General features: G+C 39.1%; 1 protein-coding gene across 1 annotated transcript; it reads left to right on the top strand.

The window, feature by feature from the left end:
• The first annotated feature begins 12,482 nt into the window (after window positions 1-12,482).
• LUM (lumican) lies at window positions 12,483-21,365 on the top strand. Its single transcript, XM_060777333.2, has 3 exons — window positions 12,483-12,802; window positions 16,008-16,919; window positions 20,472-21,365. Exons 2-3 carry the CDS (start codon window positions 16,028-16,030, stop codon window positions 20,624-20,626), a joined length of 1,047 nt encoding a protein of 348 aa, XP_060633316.2. The 5' UTR covers window positions 12,483-12,802; window positions 16,008-16,027; the 3' UTR covers window positions 20,627-21,365.
• Window positions 21,366-22,494: the final 1,129 nt, after the last annotated feature.

The raw sequence follows: 22,494 nt of genomic DNA, 5'->3' as shown, positions 1-22,494 counted from the left end.
TTCTCCAAAAATGGTAGTCAGAATTCAAGTTTTGATGGAAAGAAGAAAAAAACCCTCAAAACACATCAAAATGTTAATTTGAGGGGGAGGGAAATAAACAAGATGATCTACACAGTACTGGTGAACAGAAAGCTTAAAATGTTACAGTTTAAGATGTAGAGATACAGATCTGGGGAGTATCCCAGCTACACTTTAGAAAGTGATTTGCAGGATTCAAGAGTTTATCATAAAAAATCCTGAAAGTAACCAAAGAAAAAATGGTGCCATAGGGTGACAAAACACCACTTTAACTGCTATGGCTACTTGTTGTGGAATCATTGGAGCTAGAGATTGGTAAGGCAGGGATATTCTTTGGCATCAGCACACTTAAAGGCTCCCAGAACTCTATAGCACTTAAAGTAGTGTCAAACTGCATTAATTCTGCAGAGTTTTTGCACCCATAGTTTGGTTTAGCATAAAAAGGATGAAAAGGGTGGAGTGGGGAAATTTAGTAGCAGCTTTGCAACTAATTTGAGCATGGGCTTTCATGGATTTCAATCCGCCTCTGGGGATGCATGATGGATTACAATATTTGGCCAGGCAAGGCTGGGTCAAGCCCTAAGGGTTGATCCTGAGAAGTGGACAAGCGGAACCTGGTCACTGAAGAAGAACCAGATGTAGAAATGATGGCATTAAGCTGCTAAACTTGTAATAGTTGTCCAGATTCAACAGTAGCCAGTCAAAGGTCCTCCTTTGGCTTTTAGATACTCTTACAAGGGTCTGTCTCCTCCCTTGCTGGCACTTGAAACTCTATTTTTCCATCTTGTTTTGAGGAGTTTCAGTGGCAGAAATCTGCTGTTCTGAGATTCTGGCAGTTTCCCCATCCTCTTCTGCTCCTGATGCTTTTATGTCTCCATGCCCACTTCCCTGGAGAAGCTGCATTTGAGATCCTGAGATGTTGTTAGGTAACTAACTACCTGGTAGTTTCTCTACACACTATTCTGCAGATGAAGAGCAGCAGTGATGATCCATGACACCCTGTTACATATGCCCACATATACATGCATTTATTTGTTTAACACATTTGTACCCCATCCTTTTCACCCCTAGAGGGGGACTCAGGGTGGCTTCACAACAGGCAGCCATTAGATGCCAACACATAAATGATAAACTATTGACACATAAATGATAAACTATTACAGTTAAAAACAGCAGTTAAATATCAATTATTAAAACATCCATTTAAAAGTTTTGCCAGTTCAGCATCCATTGCCAGTCACAAAAAATCACTCTCATTCTAGTTGCTGCATCTTCTCAAATGCCTGGTCCCTGTACATGTCCCAAACACTATAATATATGACTTCATCACACACAATAAAATCAGTGCTTCTATACATTTAAGAAATGTCAACCCATTGTGTTCTTCACACGACACAAGCTTCTACTGTGGGGGTGAGGTATTTTGCAGTTTCTAAAGTGTTTGTTTTTCCAGTGATTCCTAAGTCGATTGGCAAGTGACTTATTTTTAAATTCTCTGCATAGAGACTGGCCAAATAGCCAATCTCCCAGTGTAATGTTGCCTGCTTTTGTTGCCTGCTTGTAAAAAAATAATGATGCTGTGTGTTGAAGGAGCTGAAAAGCCCATTTGCCCAGATTGGCAATGCAGAGGCTTGGGGAAAGGGCTAATTTAAAACCACTTCCTATGATCACCATTGCAATTGCTCTTGGAAAGGTGAGGTTTAACTTAAAACTATTTCCTACAATCTGGGATGATGTTGTTTGTTTTTTTAAAAAAGATAAATAATTGAAATCCTGGAGGGACAGTGGGAGGAAACCTCAGTGCAAATGACACTATAGAAAGTTTCTCCTTAAGCAAGGTGTTTCTGTTTCAGTCAAGGGTATTCAGTGCAAACCCCAGTGCCACCTTAAGTAAGTGGAAGAAGCTTGAATGCAAGTGACCCCAGTGCCACCTTGAGAAAGGTGCTTCTCTTTCAATCTCTAAGGCAGAGGTCCTCAAACTAAGGCCCGGGGGCCGGATGCGGCCCTCCAAGGTCATTTACCCGGCCCTCGCTCAGGGTCAACCTAAGTTTGAAACGACTTGAAAGCACACAACAACAACAATCCTATCTCATCAGCCAAAAGCAGGCCCACATTTCCCATTGAAATACTAATAAGTTTATATTTGTTAACATTGTTCCTCATTTTAATTATTGTATTGTTTTTAAGTGTTTATTACACTACAAATAAGATATGTGCCGTGTGCACAGGAATTCATGTTTTATTTTTCAAATTATAATCCGGCCCTCCAACAGTTTGAGGGACTGTGACCTGGCCCTCTGCTTAAAAAAGTTTGTGGACCCCTGCTCTAAGGGATTTGAAGGCAGGGCTGCCTTAAAGGATGCCTGTTTCAAAAAGTGTGCTCATATCCTTGAAATGGGAGGAGTAATTGCCTGACCATGTGAAGGGAATTAAACAGATAGTTGCGTTAGAAGCTGGAAGAAGCAATCTCAGTGTGATGGGAGTGAGTAAATTCTTCATCATCTTTAAAGACTGAACCCCAGGAGATTTCACACTTTCCATCATTTTCTCCAGCTCTATATGATAAAGTCCAGAATCACGACCAAAAATTAATATTCTAACTTTACACTGGAACAAAACCAATGTGAGAGCCAATCAGGCCTCCAAGGAGAGAGCATTCCAAAAATGGGGTGCAAAAGTGGAGACAGACCTATCTGTCCCCTATCTGTTTCCCACAGCTTGGGAGTGATCCTGGACTCATCGCTGAGCCTGGAAGCCCAGGTCTCAGCGGTGGCCGGGAGAGCTTTTGCACAATTAAAACTTGTGCGCCAGCTGTGCCCGTACCTTGGGAAGTCGGATTTGGCCACGGTGGTCCACGCTCTTGTTACATCCCGATTAGTGCAACGCACTCTACGTGGGGTTGCCTTTGAAGACTGCTCGGAAACTCCAACTAGTCCAGCGAGAGGCAGCCAGATTGCTCACCGGGGCGTCATACAGGGAGCATACCACCCCCCTGTTGTGTCAGCTCCATTGGCTGCCAATCCAGTTCCGAGCACAATTCAAGGTGCTGGTTTTGACCTATAAAACCCTATACGGTTCCGGCCCAGTGTATCTGTCCGAACGGATCTCCCTCTACGTCCCACCCCAGAGCCTAAGATCTTCTGGGGAGGTCCTGCTCTCGACCCTGCCTCTATCACAGGTGAGATTGGCGGGGACGGGGAGCAGGGCCTTCTCGGTGGTGGCCCCCCGCCTATGGAATTCTCTCCCCGGGGAAATCAGATCTGCAACTATGCTCCTTTCTTTCAGGAAAAAACTAAAAACATGGATCTGGGACCAGGCATTTGGACAAGCGGGTAAATAAAGAAGAACTCCATTGATCGCTAGGAAATGACTGATTGGTTATGTGGAACTCTGGAAACAAAACGCTGATTATAAGAATGACTTTTATATGATGTTTTTATATGATGTTTATACAATGTCTTAGGTACCAGTGCTGATGTTTTATTGTGATAATCGTTTTAATTACATTTTGTATATCGTTCTTTTATATTTTTGTATACTATGTATTATTATGTATAGGCATCGAATTCTGCCTTTTTTGTAAGCCGCCCTGAGTCCCCCTCCGGGGGTTGAGAAGGGCGGGGTAAAAGCACCAGTAATAAATAAATAAATAAATAAATATCTCACATCATTCTGTAATGTATTACTCCCAATAGCTGGAGACAGAAAGGACACACAGAGTAAACCCTTCCTCTATTATGATTCCAAGCCATTCAAAGCTTTAATTTTACTTTACCTCAGTCTATTGATGAACTCAGAATTTAATTTCCTAAGCATCCTTTTGTGCTTATTTACCATGAATCTCATGCCATGCATCCAGTTTAGTGATATTATTTTGGCATTTCATCCTTTTGAATCATCCGAAGTTGTTTTCAAGTTATTTGAAGGATTGTATTGTCCCTTATGAACCTGCAATGTTTTGAGGTCTCCTAGGTTGGCCTGCTTTCTGTCCCACAACCCACACAGTACATATAGTAGAAATATAGGAGAAGGCATTCTTAAGGGTTGCCTGCAGGCTCTGGAATTCCTTTCCCAGAAAGGTAAGATTGGAACCACTCTACTCTCTTTCTGTAAACAGCTGAAGACATTTCTATTTACCTTTGAGGACTAGTTGCTCAGGTGGAACATGTCTTGTACAATGTGCTGGGTCTTTCCTCTTGTGTTTTTATGGCTTATGGTTTCCAAACTTATAAAATGTTGCATAACTTTTTAACTTTAGCATGTAATGAATTTTCAACTATGTTTTTATATAAAAAAAACAACAACAATTGTAACCCGCCAAGTCTGAAACAGTTATAAATACATATATTTCAAAATAACTTCTTTTTTCAACACTTAGCACATGGGAAAAAGTTTAATATCACCAGTGTTGATCCTTGGCATCCAAATAGTTTAGATACTGTGGTTAGATACAGTTCATATTTTTAAATATGGTTGAAGCCATCTGCCAATTTAATTTTCTTATGTTATGGCTGCTTCTCAGAAAATTAATACATTTTGCCAACCTTAAAATATCACAGATATCTTGTCATTGAAACAACTGTTCCACAAAAAGAGTGGATCATTCATTCCAGTCTAAATTATTTTTCTGGTCCTGCCAGGAAATTGGGCCAAGGGAATAAGGGAAGAAGTAATGGAGAAAAATAAGAGGATAGGTCAGCAATTTGGCTGACTGGTCTAACCTATGTTCTTGGCACATGGTATCCCATGTAGCTGGTGTACAATTAGATGACCCCATGGTTGTCTAGAGTAGGAGATAACAACACAGAGCATAATATTTTAAAATAGTTCTTATTTCCTGTTGGGCTGCTGTTGGCAATAACGAAGGTTAGGATTGGAAACTTTTATGCAAACTGTAGTCAGATCACAGCAATGTGATCTGAGTCTGGTAGGTTTTTGAATTCAGAGCATTTTTCACACGGTGGCTCTGATGCTCTTGCTTTATCCCCTATCAAATGACAGCAGAGATTAGAGTTAGTGATTTTTTTTTCCGGTGGGAAAAAGGGGGAATGAAGCTTTTCATGCATTTTGACATCTTACTTCCCAACAACTCATTCTTTCAATAAATCTAAATTATAGCTGTTCTGGTACTCCTGTACCAGGAGCTCCAACTTTATTTGCTTTGTATTAAATGTTTGATTGCAGTCCTAGGTTTCTGGGACTGTGCAGATAGGTGGCTTCTTTCGGTTGCATTCATAGGGCAAGTCCCCTGTCCATCATCGTTAAGTTTAGTTCTGCCCCTTGCTCAGGGCAATTGGGAAGGGAAGGGAGCCATTCTTTTAGTTAGTCTCAGCAAGGTAAGCTTATGTATAGGATGTGTGCAAGCTTCCCCTGTACAAAAGCTTCAACCTTTAAGAATTTCTGGGGAGAACAGTTTCAAGAGTCTCCAAAGAATTTCCAGGAAAACAGCCCTAAAGACCAAAGAACTCCAGCTGGAGAACATCTACTGCCTTGCTGATAGGTCCACTCGGCATTCGAGAAGCAGTTCGATCCGGTAGCAGAGCCCACAGCAGTAAGGGTTAGATTACAGTCAGCCTGGGAGAAGTTAAAAAAGGGATTTTCCTTTAAAGAAGAAGTTATTGTAGACAGTTGCCTGTCCTTCGTGGGCAAGATTAGGAATTCACCAGTTGCCTAAAAGCTTGGAATCATTTGCTTAACTTTGCTGAAGACAAGAGAAGTTTCTGTTGGATTGTTCATTAATAAAGGACTTTGTTATACTTCACAAGCCATCTAAAAGTCTTTTGCAGTGAAAACTCTCTGAGAACTTCTCTTTAAGCCCTCTGGCTTCCTGCTGGGCAAAGGTTGCACATCCTGTTCTAAAGACAATTGTTTACAGGTCCAGCTTGCGACAGAACAATAGCCATGTAGTGTGCTTTCAACTCCTGATCTGCTCTTTCAACTAGGCACTACTTATTTCTATGTCTGTTCAGCATATTGACTTTTGTTCTCTCAGGAACTCACCACACTGACCAAATCAAGCATCCTAGGATGCTTCCAGCCTGCCTTGGGGATGGAGCCCCATGTCTGCCATCACAGGATGTCATTCCAGTCTAAATTATTTTTCTGGTCCTGCCAGGAAATTGGGCCAAGGCTGGAAGCATCTGTGGACACTACCCTCCAAACATGGGAGCCTTCCCATGTTGGTCTGGCTCAAATGGAGCCCAGTTTGGGTGACACTTCCCTGTGTGATGGGGGAAGTAGCATGTCAGAGTGTGAAGCAACAGAATCATTCCTAGAGTCTTCCATTTTGTCATGCTTGCTGGCGAAATGGCACTGCCGGGAGGGGGGGGTCTTTCCCACGTGATAAGGCTGAATGTCATCTCAGTACCATCTAGTGTTCAGTCTTGCATTTGCAAGCTCCAAAAGATGGTGCCCCCCCCCCCACACACACACCCTTCTCTTTATATCAATAAACTAGATAGTCCATTTATGTCACAAACTATAGTATGAACAGCTCTCTATAAATCATCTGAGATTTATAAAGTTATTCTCTTATATTTTCACTATGGGCACATCTACACTTAATCCAGCAAAGAAGAAAACATTTTCACTGTGTTTCAAAGTGTGCTGCAGTGGTGTACATTGTATAGCCACCAGGCTCTAATGCTGTGTTCAAATGGCATTAACTGATCAGTTTAGATGTGCCCTAAGTTTTCCATAAGTAAGTTAGATGCAATATATTTTATGCAATAGATGATTCCTCATAAACTCTAAATACCATGTGTGATTATGAAGAAACTATGCTGAATTCATTCCTTTTACAGAAAATACTAAAGCTTATTTAAAAAAACCCATAAGATTCAAAATTAAATAAAAACACAAGGCAAAATTTTGCCTTTTTGATTCCTAACTTAATTGAAAGACATTTAGGTGATATAAGCCTGCTACGTTGATCATAGAACTAAAATAAATAAATAAATTTTCAGTTTCTTCTCTTTAAATGAATAGAGAACATGTACTCTTACTATATTTTTGAAAAAAATGTAAGATAATGAATTCATTACTGACACACTTATGCTTTCTAAAATCCTGATCTAATTTTTATCTTAAAATACAGTAATGCAGATGAAACACACACAGTTCATCCCTTATTTCGCATATAATAAATCTGAGGAATCTGAGGAATATTCCAACCCTCTGACACTAAATATTCACCACACCACCCCCATGATGTTTGCCTGCTCAGATTCTCCATTACCATACATGTAGACTTTCAAATATGAAAGATGTACATAATCATTCTCTAATTTTTCTGTATCTGTCAATATATATATATATATATATATATATATATATGCCTTAAAAAATCATACTCTTTCCATCTAATGTACATCTTCTTGTACATTCAATTTTTTTACCTATAAGTTATAAAAGATTTTTTTCTGCTTGAGCTGTGAAACTAAACTTTAAGAAACAATAAGAAACTGGTCAGCGCTGTTGAGTTCTAGACATTTTCAAGAAGGAAACAACATGCAATACAAAATCCTTCTGAATTACAGTTGAAAGAAACAAAAAAAGTTAAACTTGTACCAGGACTACTGCTTCACAAATACCCTTAGCTGCCACTTCCTTTTTAGGAATTAGAAACAAATCCAGGATTACCACAAATTGCTTGATGTGTCTGAATACTTTCCATTTGAAGTACGAGCACAGCATGGATGTAACACACACACACACACACACACACAAAGGAAAAGCTGGAGATTTGTTATTAGAAATGAACTATTGGAGGCAGATAGAGCTTCATGGAACCGATACATGAATTAGAGTGACCTTCTGGCTGTAAAAGTGAAAAAGAGTTCATAAAAGAAGTTTTTTAGAAATAGATTCAGGATTTGGCTTCACTTAATACAATAATTTATGTATTATTATTTATATACTTGCTTGGGGAACCAGCGCTGCCCGGGTTATTTGATAAAGGAATTGTGTATCAAGGTTGGTCTTTATAAGTTATGTATATGGCTCGCAGTGGTCTCAGGAAGTTAGTGAAGGTACTATGAGTCCCATCATCTGCGGTCCATCCTCCTCCAAACTGCACCAGGATGGAGAGTGGGTCATGGGGGCTTTGTGTGCCAAGTTTGGTCTTGATCGGTCATTAGATGAGGGTTGAAGTAGTCTTGGGAAGTGAGTGGAGGTAGTTGAAGTCCCATCATCCATAGTCTGTTCTCCCCCAAACCTCACCAGAATGTTGAGTTGGCCATGGGGGCTCTCTGTGCCAAGTTTGGTCTTTATTGGTTTTTGTATGAGTGTCGCTGTGGTTTCAGGAAGTGAGTGAAGATACTGCAAGTCCCAACATCCATCATCCGTCCTCCTCCAAACAGCACCGGGATGTAGAGTGGGTCATGGGGACTCTGTGTGCCAAGTTTGGTCTTGATCGGTCATTAGATGAGGGTTGCAGCAGTCTTGGGAAGGGAGTGGAGGTACTCGAAGTCCCATTATCCATGGTCTGTCTCCTCGAAAGTGCACTAGAATGTAGAGTGGGTCATGGGAATTCTGGTACCGCCCTGAGTCGCCTTCAGGCTGAAATGGGCGGGATAGAAATAATGTAAATAAATAAAAATAAATAAAGTTTGGTCTTGATCAGTCATTGGCAAGGGTTTCAGTGGTCTCAGGAAGTGTGTGAAGTTACTGCAAGTCCCATCATCCATCTCCAAATTCTTCCTAACCGTACCAGGATGTAGAGTGGGTCATGCGGGCTCTCTGTGTGAATTGTGATCCTGATCCAGCATTGTTGGCAGTTGTAATGGTCTCAGGAATGGAGTGCAGGTATTGCAAGTCCCATCGTCCATGGTGCATCCTCCTCCAAACTGCAGCAGGATGTAGAGTGCGTCATGGAGACTCAGTGTGCCAAGTTTGGTCTTTATCGGTAATTGGATGAGGTTTGCAGTGGTCTCAGGAATGGAGCGAAGGTACTGCAAGTCCCATCATCCATGGTCCATCCTCGGCCAAACCACACCAGGGCGTAAAGTGGGTCATGAGAGGTCTATGTGCCAAGTTTGCTCTTGATTAGTCATTGGATGAAGATCACAGCGGTCTCAGAAAGTGAGTGATGGTACTGCAAGTCCCATCATCCATGGTCCATCCTCCTCCAAACTGCAGTGGGATGTAGAGTGAGTGAAGGTACTGCAAATCCCTCGGGCCCTTTCCTTTCTCTTCTCATCCACTTGAGAATGTTAAAATGTTTTGTTTTGTTTTGTTTTGTTGTGTCAGGAGCAACTTGAGAAACTGCAAGTTGTTTCTGGTGTGAGAGAATTGGCTGTCTGCAAGGACCTTGGCCAGGAGACGCCAGGATGTTTTGATCTTTTACCATCCTTGTGGGAGGCTTCTCTCATGTCCCCACATGAGGTGCTGGCGCTCTCCCCGAATTTGAACCTGCGACCTGTCGGTCTTCAGTCCTGCCAGCACAGGGGTTTAACCCTCTGCGCCACCAGGGGCTCCTGTTGATGCTGGCCAATCAGAAACCATATGCAAATTTCCTTTCCCCTCTCAGCCACTTGAGAATGCTGGAATGTTTTGGCTGGCCAATCAGAGACCATATGCAAATTGTACCACAGTGGAAGCCAGTCAGAAAGCTGCCACATACACCTATGTCCGCCGCATACATACATACAAACACTGACTTTTATTAGATAGATAGATAGATAGATAGATAGATAGATAGATAGACAGACAGACAGACAGACAGACAGACAGACAGACAGATAGATGTAGTATTAACGGCTATCATAGACCCCATCTATACTGTCATATAAAGCCATATAAGGCCAGCATAGATTGCATTGAACTGCCTTATGTAACTACACTGCCCATATAGTGCAGTTTCAAACTGCATTATATATCAATATAGATGGGGTCCCAGATATTCTAGGAAGAATAGTTTGAATGGTTACAATTGTGCAAAAGCAGTCAGTGCAACTCTGAGCAAAAGAATGGCTCCTTAGTTCCAGTAAGGTTCTTCCCAGGTTGTAATATTGTGAAAGAGCAAGCAGCACTAGGTGGGTGCATTTCAGGGCCTTACTTTCATTTTTTCTTATGTAAGCAGAGTCCGAATGAGGAAGTAATCGACTCTGATGTTTTTCACTTGTTGGCCCCATCTACACTGCCATATAATGCAGTATAGATAGGGCCAAATCCTTATTTGAAATTGCATTTTAGGATCAGTGTAAACTTACATAATAATACTGTTGGAATCACAGACACCTTAAAGGGCCAGACTCAAAAGTGGCTTCAAAACAGAGTTTATTAAAACAAAAGGACATTGGCATAATTATATTTCAACAGAAGGTGGTTACAACACAAGTGCCATTAAAGCAAGCACAATTGAGTGATCATTCGTGTGGGGGCTCAACAACATAGGAGTGATGGTGGTCCAATTTTGCCAGATCCAATTCAAAGAGGGCTTTCCTCTCCCACTTCCAATTTCTCATATCAAGGACATTTTCTGGGTTGGGGTCTTTCTAGATTACCCTAACCACTCTGACTCCTCTTTTCACTTCCTCCCTGTTACTTAGTGTTGTAGTAGAGCCTGTGAGTAACGTTGCAAACAGTAGTATGGGTGCCAGAGGGGGGGAAAGGGTTCCTCGGGAGCAGGAATCTGATGATGAGCAGCAGAGGAGGAGGATCCGGGACATATTTGCAGCACCTACAGATAAGGAGTCATTTCAGATTCTTTGGGGATGATGGGTCCAGAGGGGGGGGGAGGGGTTCCTCGGGAGCAGGAATCTGATGATGAGCAGCAGAGAAGGAGGATCCGGGACATATTTACAGCACCTACAGATGAGTAGTTGTTTGAGGGATTCTCTGGGGATAATGAGTCAATGAGTGAAGGAGAAGAAGGAGACACCATGGCTTGGACTAAGATAAGAGAAGTGCAAGCTATTTGTGAGGATCCAACAACTAGTGATACCTTTATGGGGTTCCCTGGGGGTGAAGACTGGCAATCAGGGGACCCAACGGAGTCTTGGGGGGATCTAAGTCTTGACAGGAGATGGAGGACTTGGAGGGAAAGACAAGGGACTTCACGTGAAGAGCTGGGAGCAGCTGCGGAGGATAATGATAGGGCAATGGTCAGTTCGTCTTCTGATGCTGATTTGTAAATAAAAGTGGGTTCAGGGGTGATGGGTCCTTGAAGAAGGCAAGATGTTGGTGAGCGTTCATGTGTTGGGTGCTGTGTAATGGAAAAGATTCTTGTAGACTTGTTGCTGCCTGTTTCGTGTTCAGCGTTGGATCTGCAGTTTGGATCTCCTGATCGTTTGTGTGTTATTGACCTGGATTGTCTTCTCGTGGATGTGGACTTCTCCCTTCCTGGACCGGTTTGGCTAAAGACGCTGCTTCTGCGGACACTGGAGCAGTGCTGTTTCAGATTCCTCCCGCTTTGACCCCCGCTGACTACGCTTCTCTTCCTGTGGCCCCTCCTTTTGTTAACCATTTGTGTACTGTGCCTTTTGGTTTTGCCTCAGTGCGCTTAGTCTGATTCGTTCCTTTTGCATCCAATTCATCTGGATTATATTTCTGTTAACCTTTTGGACCTGGTCTGGTTTGTTTCCTGAGTTTTGACCAGTGGCACTGCATTTAAGTATCTCTGCGTCCTTTTTCTTTGGTTTTAATAAATTCTGTTTTGAAGCCACTTTTGAGTCTGGCCCTTTAAGGTGTCTATGATTCTAACACTTAACAAGTGTGAAGATAGGTTTTTAAAAGAACTTTGGATCCCATGACACAGGGATCATTTTGTAGACATAGTATAACTAGAATGAATGCTTACAAGTTTGCCAATAATGTTTTTCTTATTATTTTTATTACATGATTTCTGGCAGTAGTGTGTTTCAACAGCATTCTTTTCCATGCTTTAGGATGCATTCTTGAAGAGCATCCATGAAATGAGAAACAGACAACATTTGGTTGATTGGTTCCAGATTTGAAAGTCCTTTAAGCAACCAGTGCTAGTGTACTTTCAAGAAAGTTACCAGCTGCTTATTTCTTTCTTGGGAATGTGTGGGATTTTTTCTATTCATCGTCTTTGTGGTACAAACATTTATGTTAAATTATAAAAGAAAAGGTACCATTATTGGCATGTTTTAACATAAACTTCATATTTGTTCTCTCCTTGTCTGTGTGGGATATTATTTTTACAATATAATATGGTGAAAAGAAAAAAATGTATGTGGTTCACCATCTGAGGTTACTTTCCATTGCAGAGGCTTTTATTAAGTTATTATGTACATAACTTAACACAAAGAAAAACATGAGATGGCCAGTGAGTCAGTTGGCTTGAGAGTTGTGGCTACACTGAGGTTCAAGAATTATTTGTTCACTTTCCTGAAAGCTATTAAGTGGTTTGGAGGGGGGGGGGGGATGCAAGATCTGTTTGCAATTTGTGCATTATTTAAAACTATTTCCTTTCTTTAACTTTCTGTTGTTTGTACTATGGTAGACAGTCTGAATTTATTCTGGTTTCTTGGAGGGGTTATCTTTCTCCCGTTTCACAGGGAGAAACAGCTGGGTTGTCCTTGACCATTCCCTTGGTCCACCTGCATTTCATTAGACAGCAGCAGTTTTACATACCACACCACTATGATGACATAGCAGCTTCAGAAAACAGCGTGACTAGGATCACCCCCCCAGCCCTTGTATCACAGAGGATCTGGCAGTCAGTTACCTTCTGACACTGTTTATAGCATATATTGGTCGACCCAGTCGTTCACTGGATCTGCTGTGGGAATTAAGGCAACCGCTTCACGTCAGAAAGGTAAGTGTTCTTGCATGCTTTAATGCTAACAATCAAGCAGCAGAGGAAAGAGGTAATGGGAACATGTCAAAACTCTGCCAATTTGCAAACTGGACACAGTTCTTTTGTGCATTTGCCTTTGCAGTTTGTTTTTAAACACTCCACATGTTTTGCTGAACTTCTTTGCTGAACATGTTGGCTTCTAGAATGGGTCATTCATTATAAATAGCCAAGTCTTGAGTAAGAAAGCAAGATCCTCCAAAAGTAATTTTCTACTCCTCAAAAGCCCTAAATGCAATATTTGCAATTAACACATCTGTTCAGTGATGAAACTGGATTTGAAAAATAATATTTTTGCATGTGTTTGATTCTGTTGTTTTGTGGAATGGATTTCTTCACTATGCAACTTTTGAAACTAAAAGTATAGAAAGATGATTCTTTAAGAGAAATGGGTGCAGTTGCCAGAACTTCATTGCTTGCATTGAACTTTTGAGCAGATGCCTGTAAAAATGTTGTCAAATATTTGTATCCGAATAGTACCATATGTACTATGTAAGTTCACTCATGAGCCATTCAATAGTTATTTTATATCTTTTGTTTTAAAATTCCTATTGTTGTTAGCAGGTACTTTTAGTCCTTTTATACTTTTTGCTGTTTCCTTTTCAGGTAATTTTAGGATCTCATTAACTCTTTCAATGCTTGAAAAACGAACTATTTAACATTATCAAAGATAAATATTGTAAATATTTCAGTGCTTTTTCAAGTTTTCTTCAAAGAAAATGCAATAATGCTTTCTAGAATTTAGAGTGATTATTCAGAAATACAATCTGTCATGAGCTATGCCAAACTTCACAGAAATATTTAGAAGGTCAGGGTGTGACATTCTCAAAGAGGCCTTATTTCTGATTTTCAGTGGTTTTAAAGGAAAATGTGTTTAGTTGATGTACCACTGAATGAACAATTCTGATTTAACTTTGTCCAATTTAATAAATGAGGGCTAGAGTTTATGCAGTTTATGAAGAGTGTTCTCATGTAAAGACATTTATGTTAAACTTCAATTTGACAGTGGGAGTTTAATTGCACAAAAATAATCTTATCCATATGTCTTCCACTTTCCCACATCTATCCTGTAAAAAGACTTACAAGGCACCAAATGGCCTGTAGTTTTGAAGTTGTCAAAAGAAAAACAGAAATGTTTTAGAAACATAACACTAGAGGAAAAAAAACTGGTGTCTGCCTCCTGCAGAATCCTGGGGTTTGTCGTTTAAAGACTCCTCCCTAAACTACAAATCCCAGAATTCTGCAGGAAGTAGAAACTTTATTTTAAGTGGATTTTTCTCTAGTGTGATGAGACCCTAAGATCCAGCATAGATTTAAAATTTAACATTTTAAAAGAAAATTCTGCTGTAATTTTCCCCATCCTCACCCCAGTATACGTGGACATATATTTACATTAAATCCCATTGCTGTAGTCAACTTACAATGCAGTCACATGTTGTGTTGCCAGATGGTGAGATCATAGTGTTTCATTATCAGGGGAAGGGAGGATCCCTCTAGTAATTATTACAAGCAATGGTGGGATTTTTAGCATTTATTTGTTGACTTTTTATGTATTAAACTCTAAACTCAGAGGTTATTATAAGTGCTATGCTGTTTTTCACTTATGATGTAGCTAGGCAAGTAATATAGCAAGGATTAAATAAATGACCCCGGCATCATGCTATGCAACATCATTATTATTTAATCCAATGCAGATGTAGTAGCTTTATTTCAAGGATTAGGTTACATGGATACAATTTCCATGATAATCTCTCCTGTTCCTGCCAGAATCCATTCTAAAACTTACCCCTGTCAACAGAGAACAGTAAAGCATACTTACATGAACCAAATGTGCAACTATTTAAAAAACTAATGGTCAAACAGGATAATATTGCATTTAATTAGAATACATGGTCTCTCAAGTGGTGGAAAACACATATTTTTCATACTGCATGCTTTCCCTCATTTTCATTTTTTTCATTTAACATGCTGTTTTGTGATTGCTTACTGTAGAGTTAATTTGCAAATCTGATTGCGGAGACAAGTATTTTTTAAGAAAACCCATTAGTGGATGAAAAATATAAGTTAATTACATGGAATACACATCCCTTTAAGATCTAGTTTGACCTTAAGATAACAATTGCTAATTCAACCTTGGTTCAGTGAAAATACAGCTGCCAATAAAACTACAACAGCAGTACATCATTTGCAACAAATAATTTAATCAAATGATGAGTTGTTTTGAAATTGAATACATTCAGACTACTTCTAGTGATATGAAGCAAGGGTAGGGAAAACATAGAACTAGGAACATGTGTCGCCACAAGGGTGCTTTTATGACCTTTGACTCATGGCTTCCCCAGATTATCCACAAAAATAAAGGGCAAAATAAAGAAAGGTATGGCCTCTATTAAAAACTACTAGCAGTAGCAATCTTCCTCTAAATAAGTTCCAGTTCCCTTATTGTAAAATATATTGTTTGTTATAATGTAGTTTGATGAAATGATCAATCCTTAATGTTACAATAACATATCTGTGACATACAAACCTACAAGAAAACCCAACAGGATGAATATAAAATATATTATTTACTTATACATACTCATGTGTAAGAAGACCGCATAAATATGTGGCGGGAATGTTTGGGGGCCAAAATTATGGATTTTGATGTAACCTTTGGATAAGTTGAGAATCATTCTACTGAGGACCCTTCCAGACAGGCCTATATCCCATGATCTGATCCCAGGTTTTCTGATTTAAACTTGATTTTATGAGTCCCCACTGCCAGATAATCTGGGATAAACAGAAGACCTGGGATCAGATCCAGGGATATAGGGCCTGTCTGGAAGGGCCAAGAGATGGGAAAACAGCAGCACCATCACTTCTACCACCATTTCCCCACCCAAACATTGAAAAGAGGCCAGAAGTTGGACCATGGAGGAGACAGTAGAAGTTGTCGGTACTTTCTTCAGTTTCTCCCAGGAATGACTAAGTTCTCATGTTTTGCCACTCTATTTAGAGAAGGGAATAGTGTTTTTTAAAAGGGTTAAGATACATACATTACTTACATTGGCCCATGGATTAGTTAATCAGGATTTTTGTTGGTCAATTAGTGACTAAAGTGCATATATACAGTTCCTTGTAATGACCAATCAGATAACTGTTTGCATTTTATCTCTCTCAACAGAAACAACTCACACTGCAAAGATGCATCTGAAGTCTCTTCTTTTCTTTATCTTAATCAGTGGTATCTTCTGTCAATATGATTATGATGGATATTATCCCTCAGAGCCTGATTATGGTTATGCTCACTCAATGTTTGGGCCATCAACAGCAGTCTGTGCACCAGAATGTACCTGTCCCATAAGCTATCCCTCGGCTATGTATTGTGACAATCTTAAACTGAAAAGTCTCCCAATTGTTCCTTCTGGAATTAAATACCTGTATCTCCGCAATAATATGATTGAAGGCATAGAAAATAATGCTTTTGATAATGTTACAGACCTGGAGTGGTTGATCTTAGATAATAATCATCTGGAAAATTCAAAAATTAAAGGAAAGGTCTTTGCCAAATTAAAGAATTTGAAAAAACTGCACATAAATTACAACAACTTAACCGAAGTTGTTGGGCCACTTCCCAATAGTCTGGATGACCTGCAGCTCACTAATAACAAGATTGCAAAAATCAACCCTAATACACTTGAAGGACTAGTGAATCTGACTGTCATTCATCTCCAGCACAATCAACTCACTGAAGATACACTTTCTGGGGTTTTTAAAGGCTTAAATTCACTTCTTTATCTTGACTTGAGCTTCAATAAACTTTCCAAGCTGCCTCGGGGACTGCCTCCAAACTTACTGATGCTCTATTTTGACAATAATCAAATTACCAACATTCCTGATGAATATTTCCAAGGTTTTAAAGCACTACAATATTTACGTCTATCTCACAATAAGCTGACAGATTCTGGTATACCGGGCAATGTTTTCAATATTTCTAGCCTTGTTGAGCTGGATCTTTCATATAATCAACTGAAGAGCATCCCGACAGTAAACGAGCACCTTGAAAACTATTACCTTCAAGTCAACCAGATTAACAGTGAGTAATATTTCCCATATATTTAAGTTTAAAAAGGACACAAAGAAAATGCTGGGATTTAAAATATAGCTAAGGAATAAGCACTGTTTTAAATCTTTACAGTTTCCTTCATTAATAACCCAACACCTATAATTGAGTGTTTTGAATCTGTTGCAGCATGACACTGGTTTAACTATGCCAGCATAGGTCGTGGAGGTGAAAAGCGTATTCAAAGATTTAAAGGGAAAATGCAAAATGGACTTCTCAAGTGGATGAATGATCTCATGAGGAGAATCCTTTTGAAGTGCACTTCCTTCTTTCCCCTTAGTCCTCAAATACACCTAAAATATTCTATTCTCTCAGCTCAAATTTACCTACTTCCTGCCTTCCCAAGGCCAAAGGAGAAGCAGTCCAGGATGGAAAACTGATGTGGGTTGTGTTCTGATAGCCTGCATATGATGAGGACATCTACATCATTTTGAACTAGCTGTCAGAACAAAGATAGTGAGGATGCTCCCAACTCTTCACAACATTGCTAAGGAGGAGTCAAGCAGAAAGTGGAAGTTATACCCTCCTTGCTCAGCTCCCGACTTCTACACACACTATGTGGTGGGAACAAGTGCAGGCTTTTAAGAAAGGATTGTGGGAGGCTTATAGCATTTACCTTCCTCCTCCACCACTTCTGTAGGCTTCCTCTTCCTATTAAATCACTTTTAAAACTACATTAATTTTGAAAACATCCAACAGCACAAAAAAGTCCAAGTTATTTGTTTTCCACTAGAGCAGAGCTTTCCAAACATTTCATGTTGGTGAAAGAAAGACTTTACATTATTTCATGACACAGTAATTCAGTTTTACTAGTAAACCAGAGGCTAAATTAGCCTCTTACAAGAGATATGGACACATATATAATTGTAATAATGAAATGTATAAGCATACAACATACCTTATGAAAACCTTTCATTTATATATATTTTTAAAATATGTGAAATATTGTTTTATTTCACAAAGAATCAGAAGTTGGTTGCTATGTTTGCATGACACACCTGTATACTGCAGCCAACACACTAATGTGTTCCAACTCACAGTATGGAAACTCTGCCTTAGTGTTCCAAATAATGTAACATAGCACATGCTCAATAGGTGGTGGTGGTAGAAAAGGTGAAGTTATGGGTGGCTCTGGGGACAAATTGTCCCCACTTCCCACAGAAATCCCAGTCCTAAAGGTTCTGCAAGTTATGCCAATCCTAAAGGTTCTGCAATGATTAACAGTGAAAAACTGTGAGCAATTCTATGTGTTTCCAGATTACAGTGCCATAAATATATCTGCACCCAAATACAATAAGTATTCATCTAGGTTTTGAAACTGCACTGGTGGTACCTCTAAGTATCTTAGTTCATGGGAGTCACATTTAAAACATGATGTTACTGGTGATGGGTGCTTTTCATTCTTCTCATGCAAGTTTACACCAACTAGTCAGTGTCAAATTTAAATTTTCATTGTCTTAGTGAATTACAATAAAATGGCAAACAAGTATGGGTAGAAAGATGTTTCTCAACCTTCTCTCCATCTTATTTTCCCAGTTGTTTTCTCCTTGTCATGGTAAATGTGTGTCTGACAAAATGAGGAGTTTACAAGAAAAGGGCAGCAGGGAGTCCCCAACAAAGCCAATGTCTTCCTATTCAGAATGTTCACTATCTGGTGATCACCCATATTTGTTTCCTCCAGATCAAAGCTCCCCCTGCATTTCACATGTCTGCCAGTAACTTGGATGGTTAGACTTACATCTGGCATCAGATGACTTCCAGTGGCCCTCCCCAACAGGATAAAATAACATTAGATACAGCAATAATATGTATAGTTACCACACAGAAAAGATCCAAAGTATTTCTACATTCATTCAATGCCTTGGGAAAGCATTATTGTCTTAAATATCAGTCCTCTAACCAGATTCCACTAAACTAAAATAAAATTCTGTGCAAGAGTACATATATCATGTGTGCAGGGAGGTCATGGAGAATATACTTGATATAGTGCAAAATCTAAGATGAATTCTAATAGTCCTACACAAATGAATGTTCTACATGAATTGCAAGGATAATTTAATAAAATGAGGTGAAATTCATTCAGAATTTAGATGATGCTTTAGACTCATTATCTTAATTCTTAAAGAAAAACTTTATTTGGATAGAAAACTTCATCCAAGAATGAGATGCTACAGACCATAAATAGACTAAAAGTAAGCTATATCTTAAATTACAAGATATCCTTTATTAATAGAATATATTTTCTTGCATGGCAGGAGGTTGGACTGAATGGGCCATTTGGTCTCTTCCAACTCTATGATTCTATTTTCTTTTACGTTCAGCCAGGCCCTTTATCCACTATCATTATAGAAAGACAAGTCTAGAATTTTTAAAGTATAATAGTTTAAAACTTTATCCATATTATTAAAATGAATGTGGTGGTGAGGAAATTTACTTCCATGGTGTGTTAAAACAATTCTCCCATGTTGCCTCTTCCAGCCTGACTGCCAAATAAAACTATGTTTGGAATTACAACTTGGAAAATATACCGCATTAACAGTATCCATACTGCAATTGACCAAGGTGTGACACTGCATAATTTAAAGGATAGCCACATTAATTTCCACAGCTGGAAAGGTGAACAGTGGCACAAAAAAAATCATAATTCTAGGTGCTTCCTGTAATGGCAAAATAGTTAGCATCTCAGAAGAAAACCTAGTTGTCTGGGGATGTGCATTGCCCAATAGCCCTTAGGTTTCCATTTTGTCTGGTTGGGGAATAAAAACTCCCCTTACTGAGCCCAGATTTGGGCTTCACCTTTCATTCCAACTACTCAAATTATATCAACTCTTGTACACAAAAACTAGTACCATGTACCTACACACTGGCTGAAGGAAAGGTAGTTGGAATGAAAGGTGATGCCCAAATTAAGTTTGTCACAGTCTGTGAACAGTTTCTCATTTTATGAGAGAAGTGGCCTGTAGACCCATCATATCCTACTGAGTCCTTATGGAACCATGCAAGTGTAGCTACACAGATCACGGCCATCTTAGGAACAGGTGGTCAACTTTCCCCCCATGTCTACCATAGTTTTTGTGCAGTTGGAATTCCATTTCTTCCATTCTGGACTATTCCAAGTAAGTGGCCTAGGATGCTAGATTGTTGGTTAAGAGGCATATCATCCAATGTCGAGATTAAGGCTCAAGTTTGGCTATATCTCTACAGCAATAAAATTACAGCATTTTATTAATGTTGAAGCAAAGTCTCTACCAACTTTGCCACTGAATCCACAAGGAAACAATCAACATTCCATATTCTTATAGAGTTCCTTCATTTGCAGCTGTATCACATTCAAAATGTGGCAAGATTTTCACAACCAAAGTGCTCTGTTATCCCTTTTTTGTTGTTCTAATTTCTATTGGTTTCTAATTTCTATTGGCATTAGATTTGGTCTTTTTTCTCTACAAAACCTTAGAAATTGACTCAAATATAGTAAATAGAGAGCTGATATATTCTATTACTAACAAGATGCTTTTGACATTGCAGAATTCCCAGTGAGCAGCTTTTGCAAGGTTGTTGGTGCACTTGCCTATTCCCGGGTCAGACATCTGCGTTTGGATGCAAATAATCTAACAAGATCTGATCTTCCCCAAGAAATGTACAACTGTCTCCGAATGGCTGCTGATATCTCTCTGGAGTAAATTGTGTCTCACTTCATTCAGAGGCCAGAATAATTCTTGATCTTCTTTTGTTTCTTTTTTTTTAAAAAATGTACATTCTAGTAAGACAATGATGCTAATGTTTGTACATCTATGATGTCCCCATAGACTGTGGACAAAGTTGTCTTCCTGTTTATTTCTTTAGACTCTTTTATGTAAGACAATAAAGCACAGATTTAATTTTAACTTTTTTTAAAAGCACTAGTGTATATTAAACACACACCACATGCTTTGTGGGTGTGCAGTCCTACTCAGGTTAGTAGAAGTCAGACATGTTCTAAACTAGATAGAGTTTTCATACTTTAGGGCTGGACCATATCTGTACATTATTTTCACACGTTCAACCTAGAGTTCTCTCTTGTTTTACAATTTCATTTTGTTCCATTGTTGCAATTATATCTCACAGGAAAGCAATAATCCATTATGCCTATATAACATAACGACATTTATAGGAAAATATACTTTAAAACCCCCAGTTAAATATGATTCATGTGAAGGAGTGGGAAAACAGCAATGTTTTACAGGGTTTTTTTTTATTTTGGCAATGCTTTTTATGTTCATTCAGTGAAAAGATCATGGTGTGGTGTGTTTAAAGCTTTAAAGCAAAATTGTTATTTCATAGTAAAACATGTACACCATTACTGTTATTCAGCTATTTGCATGCTATATTTAATAAAACTGTAGAAAATAAAACATAGCAAATAAAAATACTGAGTGCAAATTATTGTCAAAAGAAGTTTACATTTTTAAAAATTAATTGCAGATAAAAATAATCAAAAAGGCTATTTTATATTTTGCTGAATTATTTGTAAGGTTACAATTCCATTCAATAAATTGTTGTCTGTATTTTGTAGTTTTAAAAGTTCTTAAAACAAAAGCAGTCTTACCATCGCACCACAAAGGGCTAAAATAAGCAGCACACACAAGTTTAGCCCAAGTCATCCACAGAGCTTGCCAGTTCCCATCAAAGGACATCATTGGGGCTCCATGGGTAAAGTAGAGTGGAGCCAGCACATGCCACCACCATGGCAACACAGGAAGCTTCCCATGTTGCCACTAGAAACCTTGGGGGGAAGCCGCATGATCCATGCTTCCCCCCCCCCCCCATGTGATCGCCCTTTACTTGAGCTAGGTATTGCGGGGCGTGGGGTGCCAGATTCCCCATGCCTTCCAATGATGTGAAACGATGTCAAATGATGCTGCCGGCTGTCTCACAAGATTGTTTGTGATCACTAATTTCAATGAGAAGAGAATTATCACATAAACAACTGGTGTGGGATCACGGTTACTGCCAATTCATTTAAATGTGGCTACCAAGTCATTTAACAATGTAAATGTGTACTGGATGGGAAGAGAATAAAAGTGGTTACTAAAGTAACAGTACCATAGATTCATTCTCTAGCATCTTCAGTTAGTTTTTAAAAGCTTCTTTGAAATATTCTCTAGCCATTGTCAATCAATAAAAAGGTAAGATTGAGCTAGGTAACTCAGTGGTCTGACTCAGTATTAGACAGAATCTTTTGAGAGCCTTGTCAAAGGCATCAATGTTTTTCAATCTACAGAATGTTTTCAAAAAATGGATCCAATTTGAATTACTCTCTCTATAACCATGAGGCACTCATGAATTACACTCTTACTACTTGAAATTATTACCGTTAGATAACTCTCCCAGTGCATAAACACTGCCTCAGTCATTAGCAAGGTGATGACCCTACAACATAAGGCCTAATGGAATATTTTCAATTTCAGGAAGGGTTTGTAAAGATCAAAATGGCTAGTAAAACTTAATAACTCATTAAGTTGTTTGTAATTTTTTGTGTAATTGTAACGAGTTGCCATCATGAAATAAA

This window comes from Anolis sagrei, chromosome 5 (assembly GCF_037176765.1).
Source record: "Anolis sagrei isolate rAnoSag1 chromosome 5, rAnoSag1.mat, whole genome shotgun sequence".
Classification (NCBI taxonomy): Eukaryota; Metazoa; Chordata; class Lepidosauria; order Squamata; family Dactyloidae; genus Anolis; species Anolis sagrei.
Note: the sequence above shows the minus strand (reverse complement) of the source record. Positions and strands in the feature narration are given on the sequence as shown.

Excerpts from the sequence above, each read along its gene's own strand:
- LUM (XM_060777333.2), top strand. The coding sequence starts at position 16,028 with ATGCATCTGAAGTCTCTTCTTTTCTTTATCTTAATCAGTGGTATCTTC. Across the intron at positions 16,920-20,471 it reads TCAAGTCAACCAGATTAACA|AATTCCCAGTGAGCAGCTTT; the intron begins GTGAGTAATATT and ends TTGACATTGCAG.